The sequence below is a fragment of the Lontra canadensis genome, unplaced genomic scaffold, assembly GCF_010015895.1.
Source record: "Lontra canadensis isolate GAN:19392208 unplaced genomic scaffold, GSC_riverotter_1.0 scaffold74, whole genome shotgun sequence".
NCBI lineage: Eukaryota > Metazoa > Chordata > Mammalia > Carnivora > Mustelidae > Lontra > Lontra canadensis.
The window spans coordinates 2,793,249-2,818,621 of record NW_022631068.1 but is presented as its reverse complement, the minus strand read 5'-3'; the positions used below and the strand labels follow the sequence as shown (position 1 = coordinate 2,818,621).

The 25,373-nt window shown below is 41.3% G+C and overlaps 1 protein-coding gene across 2 annotated transcripts in view; it reads left to right on the top strand.

The window, feature by feature from the left end:
* The window catches only part of HPS5 (HPS5 biogenesis of lysosomal organelles complex 2 subunit 2), a 43,113-nt gene extending 17,968 nt beyond the window's left edge, over window positions 1-25,145 (top strand). For both annotated transcript variants that reach the window (XM_032881166.1, XM_032881165.1), the window contains exons 9-23: window positions 1,846-1,934; window positions 5,225-5,403; window positions 5,852-6,010; window positions 7,006-7,192; window positions 7,866-7,989; window positions 9,461-9,610; window positions 10,968-11,045; window positions 11,542-12,119; window positions 15,199-15,319; window positions 15,516-15,671; window positions 16,437-16,556; window positions 18,008-18,121; window positions 19,514-19,620; window positions 22,828-23,098; window positions 24,928-25,145. In XM_032881166.1, the coding sequence (XP_032737057.1) occupies window positions 1,846-1,934; window positions 5,225-5,403; window positions 5,852-6,010; window positions 7,006-7,192; window positions 7,866-7,989; window positions 9,461-9,610; window positions 10,968-11,045; window positions 11,542-12,119; window positions 15,199-15,319; window positions 15,516-15,671; window positions 16,437-16,556; window positions 18,008-18,121; window positions 19,514-19,620; window positions 22,828-23,098; window positions 24,928-24,988 (2,494 nt within the window). In that variant the 3' untranslated portion in view covers window positions 24,989-25,145. The remainder of the gene's footprint in view (window positions 1-1,845; window positions 1,935-5,224; window positions 5,404-5,851; window positions 6,011-7,005; window positions 7,193-7,865; window positions 7,990-9,460; window positions 9,611-10,967; window positions 11,046-11,541; window positions 12,120-15,198; window positions 15,320-15,515; window positions 15,672-16,436; window positions 16,557-18,007; window positions 18,122-19,513; window positions 19,621-22,827; window positions 23,099-24,927) is intronic.
* The last annotated feature ends 228 nt before the right edge of the window (window positions 25,146-25,373 follow it).

The following is a 25,373-nucleotide window of genomic DNA, read 5'->3' as shown; positions in this document are numbered from 1 at the left end:
TGGGAGGAGGGGCAGAGCGGGAGAGAGAATCTCAAGCAGGACACTCCCCAACCTCCCCCATCCCCCTTGCTGAGCATGGTGCGTGACATGGCTCAGTTTCATGACCCGATATCACAATCTGAGCCAAAATCAAGAGTCGGATGCTTAACCAACTGAGCCACCCAGGCGCCTCAGTGTTCTTGTTCTTAAGATTATAATTTGTTGGAGATGTGGTATTTTGACACAAAGTGAGGGTTGCAGCAGTACAGTACATGACTAAGTACTGTATGGACACGGGTGACAGGAAGTAGGGTGAGCACAGGAGGAAGAGCGGTTGCCGTGGGCTCTTGAAGGATCCCAGAGGGGAGTAGCACTTCTGTGATCCTTGGGAGGCGGCTGGAGTGAGCATTATAAGCTGGGACGCCCTGACTGAGGGGAAGAAGCAGAGATGACCCATTGGTATCTGAGAAACAGTAGCAGCCTTGAGAAAGAGTATACAAGTAAATACAAGCAAAGGGGTATGCGAAGAGATGAGCAGAGATGGAGAGTACCAGAGGACTGGAAAAGCTGGCCCAGGAAAGTGCAGTGTCCTAGAGTCCGGGGAGGTGAGATTCAGGAAGGAAGGAACAATCAGCAGGGCTGGCCCCTGCTTGAGCATCAAGAAGAAAGGAAATAAGGAAGGGTCATTTGGTTTGGCACTTAGGAAATTTATGACTTTATGAAAATGCAGTTATGTGAAGTAGTCCAGATTCTGGGTAATAGTTGGTGGGTGGGTCACTGAGGGTAAGTGAGGGAAGAAGTAGGATTCTGTGAGGTGTAGAGAAAAAAGTCCAGCTCTTGTAGCCAGACTGTGCTTGGGTGTATTATTTCATCTCTCCAAATTTCAGGTTTTTTGTTTTTATAAAATAGGGAAAAGCACATCTGTCTTGGTGAGTGTCTACTAGCTAAGATAGAGACTTTGGTAAAGCTTCTGGCAGATGGTTGATGAGGAGTTTTTAAACTTTTATTGCCTGCATACAACTAAGGGCATCAAACTATTACCATCCCCATATGTGGCTCACTAGAGCAGTGATTTGTGGTGGTGTGTTGTCTGTTTTAAATGTGCCCTTTTCATACCAGTGATGGGAAATGTAGATGCTTTAACAAACATTAGGTAAAATACCAACCTTTTCTTTTTTTAGAAGGTTTTTATTTTTTTTTATTTTTTTTTAAAGATTTTATTTATTTATTTGACAGACGGAGATCACAAGTAGACAGAGAGGCAGGCAGAGAGAGAGAGAGGGAAGCAGGCTCCCTGCTGAGCAGAGAGCCCGATGCGGGACTCGATCCCAGGACCCTGAGATCATGACCTGAGCCAAAGGCAGCGGCTTAACCCACTGAGCCACCCAGGCGCCCTTTTTTTAGAAGGTTTTTAGTGTATGTATCTAAATTTTTCCCAGTTTGGTGCCATATTATGCTATTTTTTAAAGGACTCTTGTTAGGTGTTATGACTTGACTAACTGGATCACTGTTGTATTTTCTTTTCTTTCTTTCTTTTTTTTTTTTTTTAGATGTTTTATTTATTTATTTGACAGAGAGATTGACAGCCAGAGAGGGAACACAAGGAGGGGGAGTGGGAGAGGGAGAAGCAGGCTTCCCGCAGAGCAGGGAGCCCGATGTGGGACTCGATCTCAGGACCCTGGGATCAGGACCTGAGCCAAAGGCAGACACCTAATGACTGAGCCACCCAGGCACCCCTGTTGTGTCTTCTTTCTACAGTCTTCCTTTAATAGCTGATGTGAGGATCTGAATTCAGGGAATTAGATCATAAATTTCTGTATCCAAGCAAACTAGAATTCTCTTAACTTCTTCCCTTTTCTTTTGTAGTGAGCACTGTGTGCTGACTTGGACAGAAAGAGGAATTTATGTTTTCCTTCCTCAGAATGTTCAGGTTCTTCTCTGGAGTGAAGTCAAAGGTAATTACATTTTTCTTCCTTATGTAATTTATTTTATTTTATTTTTAAAGATTTTATTTACTTATTTGAGAGAGAGAAAGACTATGAGTGGGGTGAGGGGCAGGGGGAGAAGGCTCTCCACTGAGCAGGAAGCCAGACTGAAACACCCAGGTGTCCCTTTCCTTATGTAAATTTTAATCTCTTGCTTGTGAAAGATTCAGTGATCTTAAGAGAATTCTCTTGGAGTGTGAAAAGTAGAAAAATAGACTGAGGTGGTGTTTCTCTTAAAGATTAATGTCAGGGGGTGGCTCAGTGGGTTAAAGCCTCTGCCTTTGGCTCAGGTCCTAATCCCAGGGCTCCTTGCTCAGCAGGGAGTCTGCTTCCTTTCCTCTCTCTCTGCCTGCCTCTCTGCGCACTTGTGATCTCTGTCTGTCAAATCAATAAATAAAAATCTTTAAAAAAAGAAAAAGATTAATGTCAGGGGTGCCTGGATGGCTCAGTCAGTTAAGCATCTGCCTTAGGCTTAGTTCATGATCCCAGAGTCCCAAGATCAAGCCCCATGTCAGGCTCTCTACATAGTGGGGAGTCTACTTCTCCCTCTACCCCTCACCCTGCTCGTGCTCTCTCTCTCTTACTTGCTCTCTCTCAAATAAATAAAAGTCTTTAAAAAATAAAGATTAATGTCATAGATGTTTTCTGTTGTTTTTTTTTTTTTAAAGATTTTATTTATTCATTTGACAGACAGAGATCACAAGTAGGCAGAGAGAGGCAGGCAGAGAGAGAGAGGAGGAAGCAGCCTCCCCGCAGAGCAGAGAGCCCGATGTGGGGCTCGATCCCAGGACACTGGGATCATGACCTGAGCCGAAGGCAGAGGCTTTAACCCACTGAGCCACCCAGGCGCCCCGATGTTTTCCATTGTAATGTATTTCCCAAGCATATACTTGGGAATTTATGTTCAGTTATTCAGTTTTTCATGGATAATTTTATTTTTTATTTATTTATTTTTTTAAGTAGGCTCCATGGACAGAGCCCAACATGGGACTTGAACTCAGAACCCTGCTGAGATCAAGACCTGAGCTGAAGACTCAGCTGCTAAGCGACTGAGCCTCCCCCAGGCACCCCTTCATGGATAATTTAAAATATAATTTTCACTTATTCTTAAATATTAGTAACCACTGCTAAAGATTGAGTGGGTTAATTTTTTCCTTCTAATTACCCCGTATCTTTATCCGCATTAGAAGTCTTGCTTTTGCTTCCATTTTGTGTCTTAATAGTTTGGGGTTCAGAATCCTTGTGGAGGGGGGCACCTGGGTGGTTCAGTCAGTTAAGTGTCTGCTTTCTGCTCAGGTCCTGATCCCAGGGTTCTGGGATCGAGCTCTGCATCGGGCTTCCCTCTCCCTCTTCTTGCAGCTCCCCCTGCTTGTGCAAGTAAATAAAATGTTAAAAAAAAAAAAAGAATTCCTTGTGGGACTAACATTTGTTGTTGTTTTTTTTAGTTTAAACCAAAAATGGAAGAAATCTTGCATCATTAGCATTGCTACTCAGTATATCTTTCTGGAATCATTTTCTATTGCAGAAATATAAGAAAGAGGAACCCTTACTTCCTGATCTGATTAATACTGATTTCTTGTAGTTTAAGTTGCTAAGGTTGTCCCTCAAAAACAAGATTGTTTTTTAAAAATGGACATACACACTGTGTGAGTTTAAGGTGTATACAAAGTTTTGATTTGATACAGTTATATAGTTAACCCTTGAACAATGTGGGACTTAAGGGGCACAGACCCGGGTCCTGCGCAGTCGAAAACCTGCATGTAACTTTTGACTCCCCCAAAACCTAACTACTAATAACCTGGTGTTGACCCAAAGCCTTGCTGGTAACATCAACAGTTGAGTAACATTCTTTATATATTATATGTATTATTTGCTATATTCTTACAAGAAAGAAAGCTAGAGAAGAGAACATTATTAAGAAAATCATAAGAAAGAGCAAATACATTGACTATACCATATTAATTGAAAAAATTCGTATATCCATGGACCCGTGCAGTTCAAACCCATGTTGTTCAAGGATCAGCTTTATATTGCAATATGATTACTGTCTTTTGTGATGAGAACTTTTAAGATCTAGTCGCTTAGCAATTTTGCAATATATGGTACAGTATTATGAACTGTAATCACAATGCTGTGCGTTAGATCTCTAGAACTTGTCAGCTAATTGCAAGTTTGTACCCCTTAACCAATATCCCCCACCCCTCCAGTCCCTGGTTTTCACCATTCTTCTCTGCTTCTACTTGTCCTACTTTTTCAGGTTGCACCTATAAGTGAGATCAAAAACTAGTTTTTTAACTCCTTTCATGATGTTCTGCCAAGATAGGTATTTTCTCATGAACTGTTGATTTATGTACTGTGTTAAAATCTGTTTCCATCAGATTGTAACTCAGAAATGTTGTCATCTGGTCTCTGATGTCGAATGCTCTCTTAAAGCCCCAATTTCTTTTCACAGAAAGTAGCATTTTATTTTACTTATTTTATTTTACCATTACTATTTTTTTTCCATTTATTTTATTTTATTTCTTTTCAGTGTTCCAGCATTCATTGTTTATGCACCACACCCAGTGCTCCATGCAATACATGCCTTCCTTAATACCCTCCACCAGGCTCACCCAGCCCCCAACCCCCTACCCCTCCAAAACCCTCAGTTTGTTTCTTAGAGTCCACAGTCTCTCATGGTTTGTCTCTCCCTCTGATTTCCCCCAACTCGCTTCTCCTCTCCTTCTCCCAATACCCTCCGTGTTATTCCTTATGCTCCACAAGTAAGCAAAATCATACCATTACTATTTTTAATTCCGGTAGAGTTAACAAGCAGTTTAATCTTAGTTTCAGCTGTACAATATAGTGGTTCAGCAGTTCTGTACATCACCCTGTGCTCACCACGACAATTGCCCTCCTCAATCCCCACCACCCATTTCTCCCATCCCCCCACCACCCTCCCTTCTGGTGACCATCAGTTTGTTCTCTGTAGTTAAGAGTCTGTTTCTTGGTTTCTTTCTCTTTTTCCTTTGCTCATTTGTTTTGTTTAGAAAGTAGCATCTTTCACATAGAATTTTAGAGAAGAGAGATGTGTTTTTGTTTTTGATCTTTCTAGAAGTGTCTAAAATATTTCTTCATTGAATTGCAAGTATAATAGCAATGAAATTCAGGCAAGCCAAACTCAATATAAAAAATGAATTTATTAGAATAATTTCCGTCCTTACCAACATGGAGAAGGAGTATGTGGTTAACCTGTGTGTTCACCCCTGTGGGTTTTGTAGATATTCAGGATATAGCTGTCTGCAAGAATGAGCTCTTCTGTCTGCACCTCAATGGGAAAGTCTCACATCTTTCTCTGTTGTCTGTGGAACGCTGTGTGGAACGCCTGCTGAGGAGAGGCCTGTGGAACCTGGCTGCTCGCACTTGCTGTCTTTTCCAAAATTCTCTTATTGCCGGCAGAGTGAGTCAGAGTGCTTACCTGTTCACCTGGGTTGTTGGAACCGCACTAGTTTGCAGGAGTGGGCTGCAAAGTTGCCTGTCTTCATTAGCCCTGTCTGTATGACCTACAGATGAAGCAGCAATAAATCCCTAATGGAGTCTTGCCAGACAAATCTAGAGGTGGGTGGTGGGTAAGAAAAAGGGTATACTTCCCACTGAAGAAAAAAAAATTGCATTTTCTCAGAAACTTAGTTGAATTTCAGGCCTTGTTTTAAGGGGGTTGATTGTGTTAATTCTTAATTCCTAAGATAATTCCCATTAAGTCTTTCTTGAGCTTATTAAACCTTTTTAAAGCACCTTTGAGGTTTTATGGTCTCTGTTAGACATTTTTCAGTATATTGGCCATTGAATTTAGATTTAGTTATAAGTAGTAAGCTGTTCTATTTGGTTTCTGCTTACCCTTTCACTAGGGAAGAAAATCTTTGACTGTAGATAAATTGGAGCATTTGAAGTCTCAGCTGGACGTCGCAACCTACAGTGATCTTATTTCTCAGCTGGAAGAATTGATCTTAAAATTCGAGCCTTTGGATTCAGCTTGCAGCAGTAGAAGAAGCTCCATTTCGTCACATGTAGGTATTTTTACTTTTTAGAAGGTCTATCTGCGGGGCACCTGGGTGGCTCAGTGGGTTAAGCCTCTGCCTTCGGCCAGGGTTATGATCTCAGGGTCCTGGGATCAAGCCCTGCATTGGGCTCTCTGCTCAGCAAGAAGCCTGCTTCCCCCTCTCTCTCTGTCTGCCTCTCTGCCTACTTGTGATCTCTCTCTCTGTCAAATGGATAAATAAAATATTAAAAAAAAAAAAAAAGGTCTATCTGCACAGTAAGGTTTCTCTTCCTTAAGTTGTACACACATATCTCTTCAGATCCCAGAGCTTATCTTCCTTTCCATATAGTAGATTTGGGGTGGGGGGAGGGGTGCCAAGACGAGGCTTTCTTTCAGTTGTTGGGTGGCCCTCATGAAGCGCCCATTTAGGTGTGTGTTGGAGCCACATTTTGTTTCATCATCATTTATTTATTATATTCTGTTTCCCGACGTACCTCCTATAGCCTCCAGTACAAGTTCAGTTGCTCCTAATCTGTGATGATTTATAGTAATTGGAGTCATAGTGCAGTTCAGGGTTATGTCCCTGCAGCCCCGTTCTCACTGCTGGGATTCATGGAGGCAAGCTAGGGAAACATGGCAGTGTGTGAGTGTGACCCAGCGGCCAGGGACCTAAACCTTGCTCGCCAGCTGGTTCTTTTAAACCAAAATTGTTGGGGTGCCTGGGTGCCTCAGTCGTTGGGCATCTGCCTTTAGCTCAGGTCATGATCTCAGGGTCCTGGGTCTGAGCCCCGCATCGGGCTCTCTGCTCAGCGGGGAGCCTGCTTCCCCCTCCCTCTCTGCCTGCCTCTCTGCCTACTTGTGATCTCTCTCTGTCTGTGTCAAATAAATAAAATCTTAAAAAAAACAACCTATCATTGTTACTGACTTGCTACCTATTTGTGTTGGTTGTTCTCTTAAAAAACCATTTTTGTGTTAAAAAGTAAAGTTTCACTTTGATTTTTTGGGGGTTCTTCTTATTTTTAGGAAAGTTTCAGCATCTTGGACTCTGGTATTTATCGTATCATTAGCAGTAGAAGAGGCAGTCAGTCAGATGAAGATTCTTGTTCGCTTCATAGCCAAACCCTCTCAGAAGATGAGAGACTCAAAGAATTTGCCTCACATCAAGAAGAGGACCCACCAGATCAGTGTTGGGGCTCACACGGAAATGAAGGTAATGATGACGTGTTCTGTTGGTTGCCAACAGGAAGCAGTTATTTTCTGTGACTTCTATTTGCCAGGATTAACTTGTGCATCAAGTTTTCTGTGTGGAGTTAATAATTTTTATTATGTTGATAGACTTTCCATGTAAATCTACTTGCCACTGGAAGAATGGGTTTATGTTTAGTTGTGTTTTCCCCCCCTCCTGTTTAGGTTAATGTTGATACAGTCCCTAATTTTGATCATGAGTCAGAGTCCTGGAAAAGTTAAGAAAGAAGGTCATTAACCAATGGAGTAGAACAGTTTTATCTTGACTAACCAAATTATTTTCCATCAGGAATGAAAAATTACTACAGTTTTGGGGGCCATTGCCTTCACTTTTCGATGTTCGAATATTCCTGTGACTGAACTGTTGAGAAGAGATAATAGAGACTGTAAACCTTCCTTTTTGACTTATGGGGATTCAGGGTTAGTAGGAAAATGAAGGTACCTGCCTAAGTGTTTTATATGTGGACCATCCCATGCATCTTGTAAACTTGTGTTCTGCTCATTTGTATCTGGGTCAGTTGTGATTTGGTATGGAAACTTTCATTTCCTTTGGTTTATTCATTTCAGAAATTTTTTTAAAGATTAAAATGATTAAGTGATTAAATTTTGTTTCCTTGTCCCCCCCATTTCATTATCAGACAGTGTTTCCCATGTTCCTGGGACATCTGAGACAGATAAGAATGAAACTTTTCTCCCCTTCAGCATTCCGCTTTCATTTCGTTCTCCATCTCCTCTTGTGTCTCTTCAGGCTGTCAAGGAAAGGTACGTTAGTCCTGTCACAGAATCCCGTTTCTTCCCTTCAGTTGTTATGTTAGGTGCTTTTGTGCTGAGAATGAAAAGACATTTTTTAAATTAATTAATTTATTTTTAAAAAGGGTTTTATTTATTTGAGAGAGAGAATGCACGTGAGTGAGAGAGAGCTGGGAGTGGGAGTGGTATGGGGTGGGGGGTACAAGTGGAGGGGCAGAGGTAGATGGAGAAGCAGACTCCCTGCTGAGCAGGGAGCCTGATACCTATGCAAAGACTAGGAGCTTGGTCCCAGGACCCTGGGATTTTGAACCAAGAAGAAGGCTGATGGTTAACCGACTGAACCACCCAGGTGCACCTGGAAAGACATTTTCAATGAGAAAAAAAAACAAAGTCTCTAGATTATTTCTCATATAAACTCTTATCGAGGCTATTAACTTCTCATTTCCATCTTGGGCAATGTAGCTTTCCTCTTTGAGTAGTTGGATGTTTGAGTTGTTTTAAAATGTGCTCTCCACCCAAGAGACAGAGCAAAAGTTTGAAAAATCTGTTTTCCTTTTCCCTGATAGGAACAGTTTCCATATATCGTTTTTCATCTCTTGATCCTTTCTCGGTTTAGGCTCAGAATTGGAGACTCTTTGGAAGTCTTTCTCACTACACTATGGGCCAAGAATTGGCACTTGAGTTTGAGAGAAAAGATTTTGTAAAGCTTCTTTTTTTTTTTTTTTTTTTTTAAGATTTTATTTATTTATTTGAAACAGAGAGGGAGAGATCACAAGTAGGCAGAGAGGCAGGCATAGAGAGAGAGGAGAAAGCAGGCTCCCTGCTGAGCAGAGAGCCCGACGCGGGCCTTGATCCCAGGACCCTGAGATCATGACCTGAGCCTAAGGCAGAGGCTTTAACCCACTGAGCCACCCAGGCGCCCAATTTTTTAAAGCTTCTTAACTGCTTATCTGAGTCTCCCTGGATACAATTTTATGTTTTTTTGTTTTTTAATTTTAACTTTAATTCTAGTATAATTAACATACAGTGTCCTATTAGTTTCAGATGTATAATGTAGTGATTCAGTTACCAGCTGCAGTTTTGCTTATCCTTGGAGGATATGTTGTGACTAGTTAGCCACTGAGTCTCATGGAGAAATTCTATTAGTTCTCTGGCCAGAATGGGGCAGGTGATCACATGGCCTCCTTTGCCTAAGTTGACAGAAACCGTGTAGACATAGCTGGAGTTAAAGACGTTTCCTTTAGCACCAAATCAAAGCAGTTTAGTAAATGAAGTGACTCCTTACTATACTGTAAATTTTATGTGGGCCTTATATGAAATTTGTGGTTGATTAGGGAAGTTACTATAAGCATAGTCTTTCTTTTTATTAAGTCCAGATTGCCTTTCTAGGACTAACAGGAACAGAGCACTCAGGTACTGAATTTTTTGTTTTGGGGAGTAAAGAGGTTTTTTTCATATTAGTTTTTTGGTATTTGACTTCCAGTGTTTCTAGTTTTGTACGTAAAACTACCGAGAAGATTGGCACCCTTCATACAAGCCCTGATCTGAAAATAAGACCAGAACCCAGAGGTGAGGAACAGTTATGTGAAGAGGAGATGAGTCCAGTCACCTGCCCAAAGGAAGACGACACTGAGTAAGCTCTTGCATATATATCTGGGTAAATTCTAGAGGACTCAGCTGTCATTTTCAAGAAAGGCTTAGACTCTGTACTATTGGAGAAGGTACACATATAACCCTGTTCATTATAGATTGTGTAGCTCATAAAAAATGTGAATACCATTAAGTAAGTGTTAGAAAATGACATGTATCCGTAGCAAAACTTTTTTTTGTTTTTTAAAGGTTTTATTTATTTATTTGACATGGGGTGGGGGGTGCACAAGAAGGGAGAGAGACAGGCAGAGTGAGAGGGAGAAGCAGGCTCCCTGTAGAACAAGGAGGCTGATGCGGGGCTCCATCCCAGGACCCTGGGAACATGACCCAAGCTGAAGGCAGGTGCTCAGCTGACTCAGCCACCTAGGCACCCTCTCCATAGCACATCTTTTGAGAGAGTTTTAATTTAGCCCCTCTTTCATCTTTGCCCTGCATAAACTCCCTCCCTCCAAATCTCTTCAAACTTCTGGGATGTTAGAGTATTAGATTAAGAGGATGACCAATGATTAAGACCCTGTGCTTCTGACTGGTATGTGACCTTGGGTAAGTCACTAATGCTCTCTGGCCTGTACTGCATTTTGGTCTTGTCATGAACCTTCTTAGGGTATGCTGGTGGCGTCTTCCTTATGAATGGAGTTGTAGCAGAGCCCTTGCTCTGGCACAGTGTGAAGTGTGTCCATCTGGTCTCTGCCTTAACACATAATTCAGGGGATCTGAGCATTAGAAGCGTGCAGGCTCAGCACTTACCCAGGGATTGAGAGCCCACAGGCCCAGTGTATGTAGACAGTCAGATGAAACAGAAGAGTTTGGCGAATCCATGTATATATCGGAAAAACACTACAAGTATAGCTGTGGCCTTGAAAGGAGCCCTCAGTGTGACCTTAGCCCCCCCTTTCCAGCCTCATTTCCAGCCACATCCTTCCAAGTGCTGTAAATTCCAGTCCTGTCAGAGCGCTGGGTGGGGATACTTCACTGCCTTTCTTTCTTTCGCCTGCACTATCCTCCCTCCCCACCCCCATTATTCTTCTGAACTCACACACTGCCTCCAGGGGAAGGCATCCTTTGATTGCCTCCTCAGAATAATAATTGCTTTCATTGTGCGTTAATAGCACAATGTTTGTGTTGCTCTTTCGGATTTGCTTTATTCTCATTTGTAGTTAGTTGTTTGCATACCTTTCTCACTAAACCTTACTCATCTTGAAGCCATAGACCATTTTTTAATACTTCTCTGTTTGTGTCCTGTAATATTAATATTAAGTACAATACTTGCCACTTAGTAAGCACTTAGAAACATTTGTTTAAGGATGCGCTAATCCCCTCCTCTTTTCATACTTTTCTAGGGACAAAAAAGAAGTAATTAGTCAACCTCTGGAAGAAGACAAGCTCCAAGAGCTCAAAGTAGCAACAGCAGAAGCAATGTGAGTATTTACGAATGAGAGAGTTTTCTAATGAATGGGAATGACTTCCAGGTCATCAGTAGTGGTCCTGAGACAGTGTGGGGCAGAGGTAGTCTCATTTGCAATTGAAATTCAACAATTAGTATTAAAGTTAGCACTCTCTGTATTGTCATCTTGCTGAGATAATTGTTGAAGAGTTGAAAAGTAACATTTATTCCCAAGAAATGTTTCATCCAGTAGGTTTGTTTAGCATGAAATAATGTGTTTTAAAAAAAACACATGGAGCGTGGGATGCCTGGGTGGCTCAGCTGGGCATCTGCCTTCAGGTTGGGTCATGATTTCAGGGTCCTGGGAACAAGCCCACGTCAGGCTCTCTGCTCAGTGGGGAACCTGCTTCTCCCTCTCCCTGCCTCTCTGCCTACTTGTGATCTCTCTGTGTCAAATAAATAAATAAAATCTTTAAAAATATATAAAAAACACATGGAGCATAAATTTCATATTTGTCTGTCTCGCACAGGACCAAGCTAGAGGACCCACTGGTTTTGTTTGAACCCACGTCTCTGAGGATGATCTTACAGGAGTGGCTCTCGCAGTTAGAAAAAATGTTTGCCACGAAGGACTTCACAGTTATTTCAGATACTGGCAACTCATCCATGACATCAAACCAGGATATGCTGTCATTTGAAGAGTCAGAAAAGGAAATGTTAGATGAAGACCGTGAAAAAGAAAAGGGGGACTCTTTAGGCAGTGAAGAAACTGTTGATCCCACAGCGTGTGAATCTACAAATAGTCCGAGGGAGCCCTTGGATGACCTTATCCAAGTATGTTCTCCGTGCAGCATAGCCAGCTGTCTTCAGAAGGACCTGGCTGAATTGACAACGTTGTGTTTGGAATTGAATGTATTGAATCCTGAGACCAAAAGCACAAGTGGACATGTGGACCACACTTCGCAACAGTACTGTCCTCACAGTCTGGCTTGCCAGTTCATAAAGAAGTATTTTTTTCTCCTGGACTTGAAAAGAGCAAAGGAGAGTATCAAGCTTAGTTACGCTAACAGTCCTTGTGTTTGGGATACTTTTATTGAAGGACTGAAAGGTAATAATCAGATTGCCTTATCAAATAGAAATTAGTACAGAGCACAATAGCATCTTTGCATGTTCACATTTTTTTTTTTTAAGATTTTATTTATTTATTTGACAGAGAGATCACAAGTAGGCAGAGAGGCAGGCAGAGAGAGAGGGGGAAGCAGGCTCCCTGCTGAGCAGAGAGCCCGATGCGGGGCTCGATCCCAGGACCCTGAGATCATGACCTGAGCCACCCAGGTGCCCCAGCATGTTCACATTTAAAGAAAAAGAGTGAAGTACAAAATCACTTCTATTCTGGCCAACCCCTCTGTTTCCCACTCAATTTAATTTTTTTTTAAAGATTTTTTTTTTTATTTATTTGACAGACAGATCACAAGTAGGCAGAGAGGCAGGCAGAGAGAGAGAGGAGGAGGAGGCAGGCTCCCCACTGAGCCGAGAGCCCGATGTAGGACTCGATCCCAGGACCCTGAGATCACGACCTGAGCCGAAGGCAGAGGCTTTAACCACTGAGCCACCCAGGCACCCCTCAATTTAATTTTTAATAGTTCTTCAAACATTGACTTCATTTGCAATGGTATTATAAGAAATTCATTTTATTTCACGCTCAGTCATACTCAAAAAATGTACATAGCAGTGTTGAAGAAGTTGGGTTTACCGTAAAATGTTTTATAAATGTGTAAATAGAAAAACAAAATCCTTTATGTAACTTACTAATGCAGAGATAATCTATGTCATTTATTGAGTACTTACTGTGTGTCAGGTATAAATATTTCAATAGGCATCATCTCATTTCTTCCTTACAAATGTCTTCAGAGTAGATGGTGTTATTCCATTTAACGGGGGAAGAAACGGAGGTAGAGAGAGATTGTAATAGTTGAGTAGGCTGAATTGCTGAGGAAATATCTCCTAATAACTCAGATACAGTAGAAGTTTATTTCTTGCTCCTGTCACTCCAGGACAGGTTCCAGGCGAGTGGGAAGCTCTCTTCCATGTGGGTAGTCCAGGGTTCAAAGTTTCTTCCATTTCTTTGAACTCTGTCTTCCTTTGGGCTTGTGATTGAGGATGGATTGCCATGTCCCAGGGAATGCATGTGGAAGGGGCAGACATGCTGTGCCCTCTTAGAGGCCTGATCTTGTAGTGCCTGACATCTTGTGTTTTATGTCCCACTGGTGAGAATTCTATCACATGGTTTCCCTACCCGCGAAGGAGAGTGGGAAATGTAAGCTGTCCAGGTGTCTAGAAAGAAAGGAATGGTAGGGGCTAATAGCTTGTCTTTCTGCTTCAGGGATTTTGGTGGACAGGTAGCAGTCTCCATTTCACACTTGACAAAGTGTGTGTCATCCTCCTGTGGAAACCAGCTTTCGTATCTCAGACCATGTATGCTCTTTCCACTGTACGGTCCCATGTTTTGGAATAATTGATTTAGACTGGAAACACACCTTTCATTCATTACCAAAAGCTGACAATCACAAGTACCTATAGATTTTTATATTGTCTTTATAAACTTAAAGACCTTCTGGTTTTCCAGAAACATGATCTGTGGTTATTGTTCTGCTTCAGTTCACATTTAAGAGTTAACAGCATACAAAATGATTTCAGTTTCTTTCTCTGAGTTGAGGTAGACTTTTATGTTAAATAAGAAAATTTATTTCTCTTCCAGTAGGTTCAAATGTTTCGTGTTATTACTTAGCGGAACTTTGCAATATCTGTCTCTTATGTGATCATACTCAACCCTGAAGAGAGTCTCATCAGCCTGAGTGGTGGTTAACTTATTACCAGAGCTGGAGAGAGCCAGTGGGTTGGGTGCTTTGAGGTGATGCAGCTGCTTGCTTGACTTCAGGGGGAGACGTTTGGCTTAGCCCCCACCCAGTTATAAAGCTTGCCCTCTCATCTCCAGCTCTAAATGCTGGCTGCCTTCTTTGAATTTGTCCAAGTACTTACTGCCTGACACAGTCATATAGACAATAATGAAACTGTGGAAAAAATGATTTTAAAAAACCCATGTATCAGAAATGGAAGGTCTGGTTTTCAGAGAGGATGTGAACAGGTTCCACCCTTTTGCTAGTGATATAATTAAGGAAAGCAGCTTTTGGAGCTGTTCTTGGGGATTTGTTTTCAGAGCCAGGTGAAAACTACTTCGAAAAACTCATTTCAGAGGCTCCTGGCTGGCTCAGTCAGTGGAACATGAAACTCAAAACTCTTGATCTCTGGATTCTAAGTTTGAGCCGCACGTTGGGTGTAGAGATTACACCCAACTTTAAAATCTTTTTAAAATCTTTTTTTAAAAGTCCTCACCTTAGATTCGTGTGTGCGTGTGTTTGTGTGTGTGTGTGTGTGTGTGTGTGTGTGTGTGTATTTTTAAACTACAAGTAGTTTAGCTAGGTCATAACTCACGCTTTTCTTTAAATGACCTGGCTATAATGGATGGTTATTAAAAATAGGTGAAATTTTAAGTTAATTTATTTTGTCCAAAAAGTTCGAGCGCGGGCACTGGTTCTAGGAAAAATGAGAAATTTGGCCTTGATGGTAGATATATAACATATATATGTTAGACACACACACACTGTTGATTTAGTATATAACATATATACACTAATATATGTTATCCTTATTTGAGGGTGATAGTGGCTGATATTATTGCTTATATGTTCTTATTTAAAAATTGCAATGTGCTTTGCCTCCCAGTTTGATTTTAAGGTCTTTATTTTTTTTTTTTAATTTTATTTACTTATTAGAGATCACAAGTAGGCAAGAGAGGCAGGCTGTGGAGGGCGGGGAAATAGGCTCCTGGCTGAGCAGAGAGCCCGATGTGGGGCTCGATGTGGGGCTCGATCCCAGGACCCTGAGATTATGACCAAGCCGAAGGCAGAGGCTTAACCCACTGAGCCACCCACGTGCCCCTGATCTTAAGGTCTTTAAAAGTAGGCTTTGTGTCTTATTCTTTTTTGTCAGTCCTTCAGTGCTTAAGCATTGTGCCATGCACCCAGTAGGTCCATGACTAATGATTGTTGAATGAGTGAGTTTATTGTGTTGAACTGAATACTCAACAGCTATGAGATGAAAGGAAAAGGGTGTGCTTTATCTTTCAGAAATGGCAAGTTCTAATCCTACATATATACAGATGGAAGAAGGAGACCTACCAACAAGAATAAAGTTATTGAATGACTCAGTCCCCTTTGACAGTCCTTTGTTGATTGCTCATGCTACCCGGTAAGTTGTCATGTATGTTGTTTATATGAATAAAGCACATATTTTTTTGTTTGTGTCTTAATCTCTAAAGTTTTACTCAGTTGCCTGGTGGGCAATTTCTTGTTATTTTTATTTCTCATAAGTGCTTAGATGATGTAACCAAGTTACATCATCCGGTTGAAGTTGGAGACTTAACTTGTTTTGTTTTTAAATGCAGATTGTATGAGAGGTTTGGAGAATCTGCCCTTCGGTCCTTAATCAGATTTTACCCATCTATTTTGCCTTCGGATGTCATGCAACTTTGTCATCATCATCCTGGTCAGTTTTTGGCCTACTTAGACGGTCTGGTGAAATCAAGGCCTGAAGATCAATGGTGAGAAGGCGAGAACATTTGCAGATTCCCCTTTGCATTGATGGGATATTGTTTCCCTTGTAGAAGCCATTGTAATGTTTTTACTGCCAACTGCCACAGAGCTGAGGCCCCTACCATGAAAGAGGGTGATTGTAGTCATTACCTTTCTGTCACAGTCCATCGCACACACCATAAATGTGCGCAGACTACGCTTCTCTTCCTCCCTGCTCAGGGATTCTCAGGTGACCAATAAGGTGATTTTATTCTTAGTATAAAATTAAAGCCCTGCTTCTGGTCCTCTGCTAGGGCAGATAAGCTTCTTTGTTGTCAGGGCTGGTGAGTGCATTTGTTGCCACCTCTTTACTGATAATATCCCAGCTTTTGTGGGATCTCATCTTTTTGTGGATCTCAGTTCCAGTTCTTTATCCCTTTTTTTAGATCGAGGTCTCATTTCCTATTTCCACATGGCCCTTGGTTGTTGAAACTAGCAACAGCCCCCCCCCATCACCCTCTTTTATCCTCTGATTAATTTACATGTGCCATACTAGCCTTATTTCTCTTTTTTTTTTTTTTTTTTTTGGGCCCTTGGACATTTTCTTTATTATCTTGAACCCACCTGTTCATTTAAAAGGCTGTCATATTTTCACCTGCATTTCTAGACATTTTGTAGCAGAGCATTTTCATCTACTATTTTTATCCCCTAATAACATTTTCTTCACATTCCCACATTTTATGTCTCCTTTCTCAGTGTGAAGATTGGTGATTTTGTCCCCAACTTTCTTTTAGGCCATCCTTCCTTGAGTCCCTTCTACAACCAGAGTCTTTGAGATTGGATTGGCTGCTTTTGGCCATGTCCCACGATGCTCCCCCAAGCACAAGCATGATGGACGATGAAGGAAACCCTAGGTACAAAAGTTATCTTTCTAAGCTCTGATTTTCTTCTGGAATGGAATGACTAGTCACATACAGCATTCTGGGCTTTCGTCAGGGAGAGCTATGGAAGAGACTGACTCAAGTCATGATAGTAATGAGATTGTATTTCTTAGTGGTTCTGAACATTTTTTGAGTTATAGATCTTACAAGGATCTGATGATTCCTTTCAGAAAAATGCACATCTCTGCAAAATTTTGCACATGATTTCAGGTTAAACTGACCATCTGAACTGAAGCCCTTTTATGGATCTATATTAAGAGTCTTTGAGGATTCAGTCTATATTAGAGGGGAAAAAATTGCATGTTTTCATACTGGAAATTTCTAGACATAGCTTGATTTGGGACTAAGAAAAAATAACTATTCATAAAAAAATATGCATTGGTACATGTAATATATTAGAAATGTTCCTTGTGTTTTCCTCTAGCAGAAGCTTTTTTTTTTTTTTTAAGATTTTTATTTATTTATTTGACAGAGAGAGATCACAAGTAGACAGAGAGGCAGGCAAGCAGGCTCCCTGCTGAGCAAAGAGCCCAATGTAGGGCTTGATCCCAAGACCCTGGGATCATGACCTGAGCCAAAGGCAGAGGCTTTAACCCACTGAGCCACCCAGGAGCCCCTAGCAGAAGCTTTTAAAAAGCCCCCTAAGTGCCTATCTTATATGCCTAGACAAAAGGTCTAGAATGACATACAGTGGCTGTCTGTGAGTGATGAATTATAGCCTTCTTTCTTTTGCTTTTGAATAATTAAAAATGTCTAATTTTTAAAAATAGGTAATTGATTTTACTGGAGAAACAGAGTTGGCATAAATTAAAATTACATATTTGAATATTATGATTAGTAACCTCAATCAACCAGCAGACTATCCCCAAAACTTTAAAGACATCTAACCAAGCAAGCACCAAATATTTGCAGAACCACAGCAAAATTTTAAGTACCACAGTAGACTAGTGATAAAGCCTTTGTCCTATAAAAGTGTTTAGTGCCTTCCATGTCATAGAAATATAGTTAGCTGCCTTTAGCTTTTTTACAGAGCTGATCCTATCCAGGATTTATGACCAGAAACTAAAGAGGAATTGTTACCCAAAATTCGGATGAGTGGAATACAGTGAGAGAAAAAGTATAACGAGATTTATATATAATTAGATGAATGTAGTTACAGAACAATTAGGAAATAAAACCTGTCAGTGACCGATATACATACAAAAATTTTTTAAAAAGAATAAAACTTAGGAAAAAATAAATAGGTATTTGTACAGAAAAAAATAGCTATTTTTAATTTTTCAAAAGCCAAGTAGAAATGTTTGAAAAATACAATAGTAATGGAACAAGTAAAATTAAACTCTGTTCTTATCTATTAGATAATGAATAAACATTTTGTAGAATGTATTTCCTATTCCATTTACTGAGAGCTTTTTACTTCACAGGCCTCATTCACACTTGTCTTCGTGGGGCTACAGTCAGCTGATGCTACATCTCATTAAACTACCTGCAGATTTTACAACCAAAGAGAAAATGACTGACATCTGTAAGTCTCATGGGTAAGTGAGAATTTTTTTTAGAAGCTGAAGTTAAAGATTGGAATCATCTCCGTTAATAGCTTTGCAGTGAAAGGCTTGAATTGGTATGCTTTATCATTTGGGAATTCTCTTTACTATGGAAAAGTATCTTTTGTTTTAAGTGCTAGTAGAGTAAACATCTTTTGCCTTTTAAATTTTGTGTGTATTTTTTCTTTGTGTAGAAGACACTGGCCCTTGCGAATTTCTCTTTCCCCCTGGTCCTTAGCTAGCCCCAGTTCTCAGGCACTTAGATCGTATTTAATTAAGCACCAGACCGTGTGATAAGACTTATAATTGGTGCAGGGTTCTCGAGAAGCCAGAGATCAGAATGTGCCCAGTAGAAGTGCTGGTGAAGAACTTAAGGAGGAGGTGAGACTTTGGAGGTAAAAGCCCTGAAGACTGGACAAGATTTTTATTGATAGAGGAGCCCAAGACGAGGAGGGCAGGGGCATGAGAAACTGACATCGCTTTTTGACTGCACCACATATCAGTTCTTTATTGCCTGGCAGTGTTATCTTATGGCTCCACCTGGATTATAATCTTTTGGAGATAGGGACCTGTGTCTTCTTTTTTTCCTCATAATGCCTTAATTCAGACAGTGGTAGGTACTTGATACATATTTGTTCTGTGATAATAAGGGATGAGACTAGCCAGGTGTGGTGGGTGATGAGATGATATAGGACCTTGACAGTTCGTCAGAAGAATTTAGTTATCAGTAGAGACCTTTTAGACTTTGGGGTAAAATGGCATGATAAAAATGGAGCTTTCTGGAGATCATTTGTGGTGTCATACATGAGAAGGGTTGGAGACTGGAGGGCCAGCTAGGAAGTTGTTGCAGTAATTCAGGTACGACTGAATTGGTGATTAGTAAGTAGGGCAGCAGAAGGAGCACATTCTGAAGGAAAATGCAGTGGGACTTAGACACAATGGGTATAGCAAATGAAGGAGGGGGAAGAGTTAAGGAAAACTTCCATAGTTTGCATATTTGGGGAAGAAATCTGAAAGTTTATGAAGTATATAAGATTATACATTTCATAATTGGTGCTTGGCCTAAAATGTCAGTATTTATCTCTAGCTTTTATTCTTTTTTTTTCTTTCTTAAATACTCCAGATCAGGGCTAATAGAGCTGTCTGTAATAACGGAATTATTCTACTGTGTTGTCCAATATGGTAGCTACTGGCCACTGTGGCTATTGAAAACTTAAAATATGGATTGGTCAGCTGACTTTTTATTTTATTTAAATTTAAAAACTGACTTTTTATTTTATTTAAATTTAAGCAGCCACATGTGGCTAGCATCTACTATATTGGGCAGCATAGCTCCAGATAAATTCACTGTTTTGATTCCTTTCTTCAACTTTATTCTCTTTAAAGTTTCTGGCCTGGATATCTTTCTCTTTGTTTGGAGCTGGAGAGAAGAAGAGAGGCCTTCACCAATATTGTGTGCCTGAATGATATGAGCCTGATGGAAGGGAACAATGGTATGTAAATCCCAACTGGTTACTCTTGGTTATAGTATTTTAGAAGTCACTGCAGATTTTTCAGTAAGAAATTTGGTGAACATTTTGATGATCCCATATGTAATTCTGTAATTCTAGCTAGCCATCAAATTTGTGGATGTTTGTTTTTGTTTTGTTTTGTTTTGTGGGGTTTTTTGGTTGGTTTTCTTTTTTTCTAAAGATTTTATTTATTTGAGAGAGAGAAAGTGAGCAAGAGTGAGCAGGAGCGAGGGGAGGGGCAGAGGTAGAGGGAGAAGTGGGCTCCCTGCTTACAGGACTCAATCCCAGGACCCTGGGACCATGACTCAAGCCGAAGGCAAACACTTAACTGACTGAACCACGAAAGCATCCCGCAGGTTTGTTCTTTTTCATTTATTTTGTTTGTTTTTATCTATATCACTTAGGGTATCACAAAATCATAATTAGGAATAAACTATAGGCATCTTTTTTATTAATGAGTGTCTGCTTTGTGTTAGGCACTATACTAGGTCTTTTTTCACTGCTGGTTAAGTGAGATAACAAGCTGTTGGAATAGTTCCTGTTATTTCTGTTTTACAGAAGTTACAACTGAGACCTAGAGGAAGGACAGTTAGTTTCCCCAGAGCCATACCACTGGTGGAGCAGGTGTTCAGACCCAGGTCTGATTATCTCTAAAGTTTGTGTTCAGATTCTTTTCTCAGAACTGTATTGCCTTTTCCACAGCCAAATGTTAGATCATCAGAATGAACTTAAAGTAGAGTGCAGTCAGCTTTTCCTAAGCCTTCATAGGTATTTAGATAATTTAAAAAATTTTTTTAAATTTTCATCAGTCCAGCCTAGATACAATGGCAATCAGAAGGCCAGGCTTAGATAATGGTATCTGAGGCCTGAGAGTCTGTCGTGAGTGTTCTGTTGTGTTGCTTTATTCGCCTCCGTGCAAAGATGCCAACCGTGTGACATCAGGGTCCTTCATTCAGCAGTGTGACCTACAGCCTGGTTCAGCCCTGTTGGTGTGGGAGAGGGAAAGTTCCATCCGGGCAGAGAAGCCAGTGACTGGCAAGTGTTAGCTTCAGTTGTCCCAACTGTCACAACAATTACTTAGATCATCCCTGTTTCAGAAATGAAGAGGAGGGCTGGGTGGTTCTGCAGGACTAGAGCTGTAGACATGGATACACTCCTGAAAAATAACCAGAACAGTTATGATAGGCGTGGTTTATATTTTTCAAGTTCTGTCAGGATGTTTATTATATATAAAAACTGAAAATTCAGGGGAGCCTGGGTGACTCAGTGGGTTAAAGCCTCTGCCTTCAGCTCGGGTCATAATCCCAGGGTCCTGGGATCGAGCCCCGCATCGGGCTCTCAGCTCCACAGGGAGCCTGCTTCCTCCTCTCTCTCTCTGCCTGCCTCTCTGCCTACTTGTGATCTCTGTCAAATAAATAAAATATTTAAAAAAACAAAAACAAAACAAAAAAAACCCTGAAAATTCAGGAAGCATAAAGAAGATAAATATCACTTAAAATCCTTTCTGCCCGGGGCGCCTGGGTGACTCAGTGGGTTAAAGCCTCTGCCTTCGGCACAGGTCATGATCCCGGGGTCCTGGGATCGAGCCCCGCATCGGGCTCTCTGCTCAGCAGGGAGCCTGCTTCCTCCTCTCTCTCTGCCTGCCTCTCTGCCTACTTGTGATCTCTGTCTGTCAAATAAATAAATAAAATTTTTAAAAAAATTCCTTTCTGCCCAGATAAAAGGATTCTGAATATTTTGTTAAAGTAATAATAGCAGCTGTTCTTACCCTTGGTGTAATAAATGGGGGTCTTTTCTTGACACTTCTGTTTCCCTGTAACTCATATTAATCACGCTTCAAGGCATGTTGGTTTTACTGCCAGATGTAGATCTCCTGTCTGTGTACCTCCTTTGGCTCTACCACCAGCTCTCTGGTCCTAGCTACTTGCCCAGATGGCTGCGGTAACCTCAGAATTAGTCATCTGGTTTCTGTTCTCTCCCACATTTAATCCATTTTCCCTATAGCAGCCAGAAGCATTCTTTTTTTTTTTTTTTTTTAAAAACCCTGGGATCATGACCTGAGCTGAAGGCAGAGGCCCCTGGGAACCCACTGAGCCACCCAGGTGCCCCCAGAAGCATTCTTTTACAAAAATTGGATGATGTGGCTCTCCTTGAAGCCGCTTATGTAGAATTCAGAATAAAATTCAGGCCTTTGTGCACTGTAGGCCTTTCTTTGAGTTCTTGAATTCAAGTTCTGTCCTGTGACAAGTTGCCTTGCATGTTTCCTTTGTCAGAAAGGCAGGCTCCTTCATCTTCTAGTCCTAATGCCCTGCGACCTCAAGCTGTCCATATATGAGCCCCAGGCATGTGCTGTCTAAGCTTGCCAGGTCTTTCAGCTGTCTGCTTACCTGTCCCATCCTCATGGAGCCCTTCTCAGATCCTTCCCCAAATCTGTCATTCTCTCTAATGGTTTCCTGATCTTTTTTCTTTTCTTTTTTTTTTTTAAAGATTTTATTTATTTGACAGACAGAGATAACAAGTAGGCAGAGAGGCAGGCAGAGAGAAGAGGGAAGCAGGCTCCCTGCTGAGCAGAGAGCCCAATGTGGGGCTTGATCCCAGGACCCTGGGATCATGACCTGAGCCGAAGGCAGAGGCCTAACCCACTGAGCCACCCAGGTGCCCCTTTTCTTTTTTTAAAGTAAAGATTTCATTTATTTATCTGGGAGAGAGTGCACGCGGGAGAAGCAGGCTTCCCCTGAGCAGGGAGGGGTCCCAATGTGGGACTCGATCCCAGGACTCGGGGATCATGACCTGAGCCAAAGGCAGATGCTTAATGAACGAGCCACACAGGCACCGTGGTTCTCTGGTCTTTATCACACTTGGCCCAGTTTATAAGTACAGATTTATTTCTGTGTTTATCTGGGTTCTGCCCCCTTTACTGGACTGTGAGCTCCACAAGAGTTAGTGCTCATCATGTCTGGCTGGTCCCGCACAGCCCCTTGGGTGCCTAGCCTAGGCTATACCTGGGAAATTCCTGAGTAAGTGGGTGAATGAAGAATTTTGGAGCTAATTTTGTGACTTCTCCTTATCGTACATTACTCAACAAATGTTCAGAAGCAACTTCGTGTTAGGGTGGTTTTGACCGTGTCCTGTATGCAGGCGGAGTGCTAAGAGCCATTAGAGCCAACATTTGTGCTTCTGTGTGTGTAGGTTGGATCCCAGAGACTGTGGAGGAATGGAAGCTTCTCCTGCATCTGGTGCAGACCAAGAGCACAAAGCCAAGCCCCCAGAAGTCACCACATGGGAACTTCAATGATGGGCCTTCCCCCATCAACGTGGAGAATGTGGCACTCCTGTTAGCCAAGGCTATGGGCCCAGATCGGGCCTGGTCCCTCCTACAGGAGTGTGGTTTAACCGTGGAGCTGTCAGAGAGGTTTACCAGAACCTGCGATATCCTAAGGATTGCTGAGAAAAGGCAGAGGTAATAACTTGTCACGCCTTGTCACGCCCTTTCCGCAGGTACTTGGGGAATGTGGAAGCTCACAGATTTTCAGAAGGGGGTGGGGCTCTAGAGATGACTCAGCCCAGCCTTTCCCTAGTAGCTGAGGGGGCTGAGACTTCTCTGCTGCTGAAGGACGAGCCTAAGGTGATGCTGTGTTCCACAGTCATGACCGAGACCCTTGCGGACCAGTGTGAACGCCCAGAGCTGACGTATACTAGTTTGCAAAGACAGCACCAAATGTCACATTGTCTCAGGGCTTTTTTTGTTTTTGTTTTCATCGTGGTAAAATACAGATAACGTAAAATTTACCATCTTAACCATTTTTAAAGTGTCTGATTCAGTAGTGTTAAGTATATCCATATCATCTTGCAAAACTTAAACTTTACCTATTAAGCAACTCCTCATAACCGCCTCTGTGTGGCTTCTGGCAACCACCAGTCTGCTTTTGTCTCTGTAATTTTGACTTATCCAAGGGAGGTATTCCCCAAGACCCCCAGTGGATGATACCTAAAACCATGGATATATTGAACCTCTATATGTACTGGGTTGTTTCCTATATAGGCATACCTGTGATAAAGTTTAATTTATAAGTTAGTGAGAGATTAATAATAACTGATAAAATAGAACAGTTATAACAGCATACCGGAATAAAGGCTATATGAATGTGGTCTTTCTCTCTCTCTCTCTCTCTCCCTCTCTCCATTTCTTGCTCTCTTTGTCTCTCAAAATATCTCATTGTATCGTTCTCACCTCTCTTCCTGTGATAATGGGAGTTGATAAAATGCCCACGTGATGAGATGGACTGAGGGGAGTGACTTAGGCATTGTGACGTAGTGTTCGGCTACTCTTGACCTTCTGATGGGGTGTCAGAAGGAGGATCGTTTGCTTCTGGACCATGGTTGACTGTGGGTATCTGAAACCATAGAAAACAAAACTGTGGGTAAGGGAGGAGGACTACTGTATTATAAGTATCTTATATCAGTGAATTTATATGGTGCTTTCCTTTTTAATGACTGGCTTATTTCACTTACCATAGTGTTTTCAAGGTTCGTTCATATTAGAGCATGTGCCAGGATTTCCTTCCTTTTTAGGGTTGAATAGTAGTCCACTGTGTGGACATACCACATTTTGTGGATCCATTCAACGTGGGATGCTTCCCCTTATGTCTCTTATGAGTAAAGCTGCTGTGAACACAGACGTACAAATGTCTCTTTGAGACCCTGCTTCCAATTCTTTTGGGTGTGTACCCAGAAGTGGAATTGCTAGATTATATGGAATTCTATTTTTAATTTTTTGAGGAACTGTCATACTGTTTTCCATAGGGGTTACCATTTTACATCCCCACCAGTAGTGCAGAAGGGTTCCATTTTCTCCGTATTCTCAGTTAACACTAGTTTTCTTTTTGACAGTACCCATCCTAATGGGGGTGAGGTGAGAGGATACTGTGGCTTTTATTTGCATTTCCCTAATGATTAATGGTGCTGTGCATCTTTTCATACACTTGTTGGCTATTTGTATATTATCTTTGGAGACCTCTGTTCATGTCCTTTTTCCTATTTTTAAATCGTATTGTTTTTCTTTTTTGAATTTTTTGTATATTCTGGATATTAACCCTTTACCAGATACATGATGTACAGATATTTTCTCCTATAGGACAGAATGCCTTTTCACTCTATTGATCCTGTCTTTTGATGCACAGATCAGTCAACTTTTTGAATCCTTTAATTTTCTGTGTGTTTTAAAAAGTGTCTTGTAAAGAAAGGACAACAAAAACTAAATGTGCTTGTTTCTTTTCTTTGGGATTTCAGAGCCTTGATACAAAGCATGCTTGAAAAATGTGATCGGTTTCTCTGGTCTCAGCAGGCCTAGTGGAAGAAGATTGAGCAAATGTCACAACGTTTTGTGAAAAACTGAATCATACTCCCAAACGTCCTGAGTGCATTTGCTGTTGAAGGAAATGTACCACCTGAAAACCCTGCCACCTTCCAGGGTGTACTTTTGTCAGTGTCCCTCATTTCTGCGTTTGTGGCTCTGTGTCCTCAGTGTTTCTCACCCAGGATTGAACTTTGAAAGGAATCAGTCTTTGTTTAGTGAAATGAAGTGCCCTGGAATCAGAATATGAAAGTTCACAGCCATGCCGACCTTATTCTGAACGACAGTATTACCTTCTCCTTGCTGGTGGATTGGGATAATTAGTTTCCTGTTGTGACTATCATGGAGGGAGCAGAAGTTTCTCCTCCCAGTTCCATGAAGA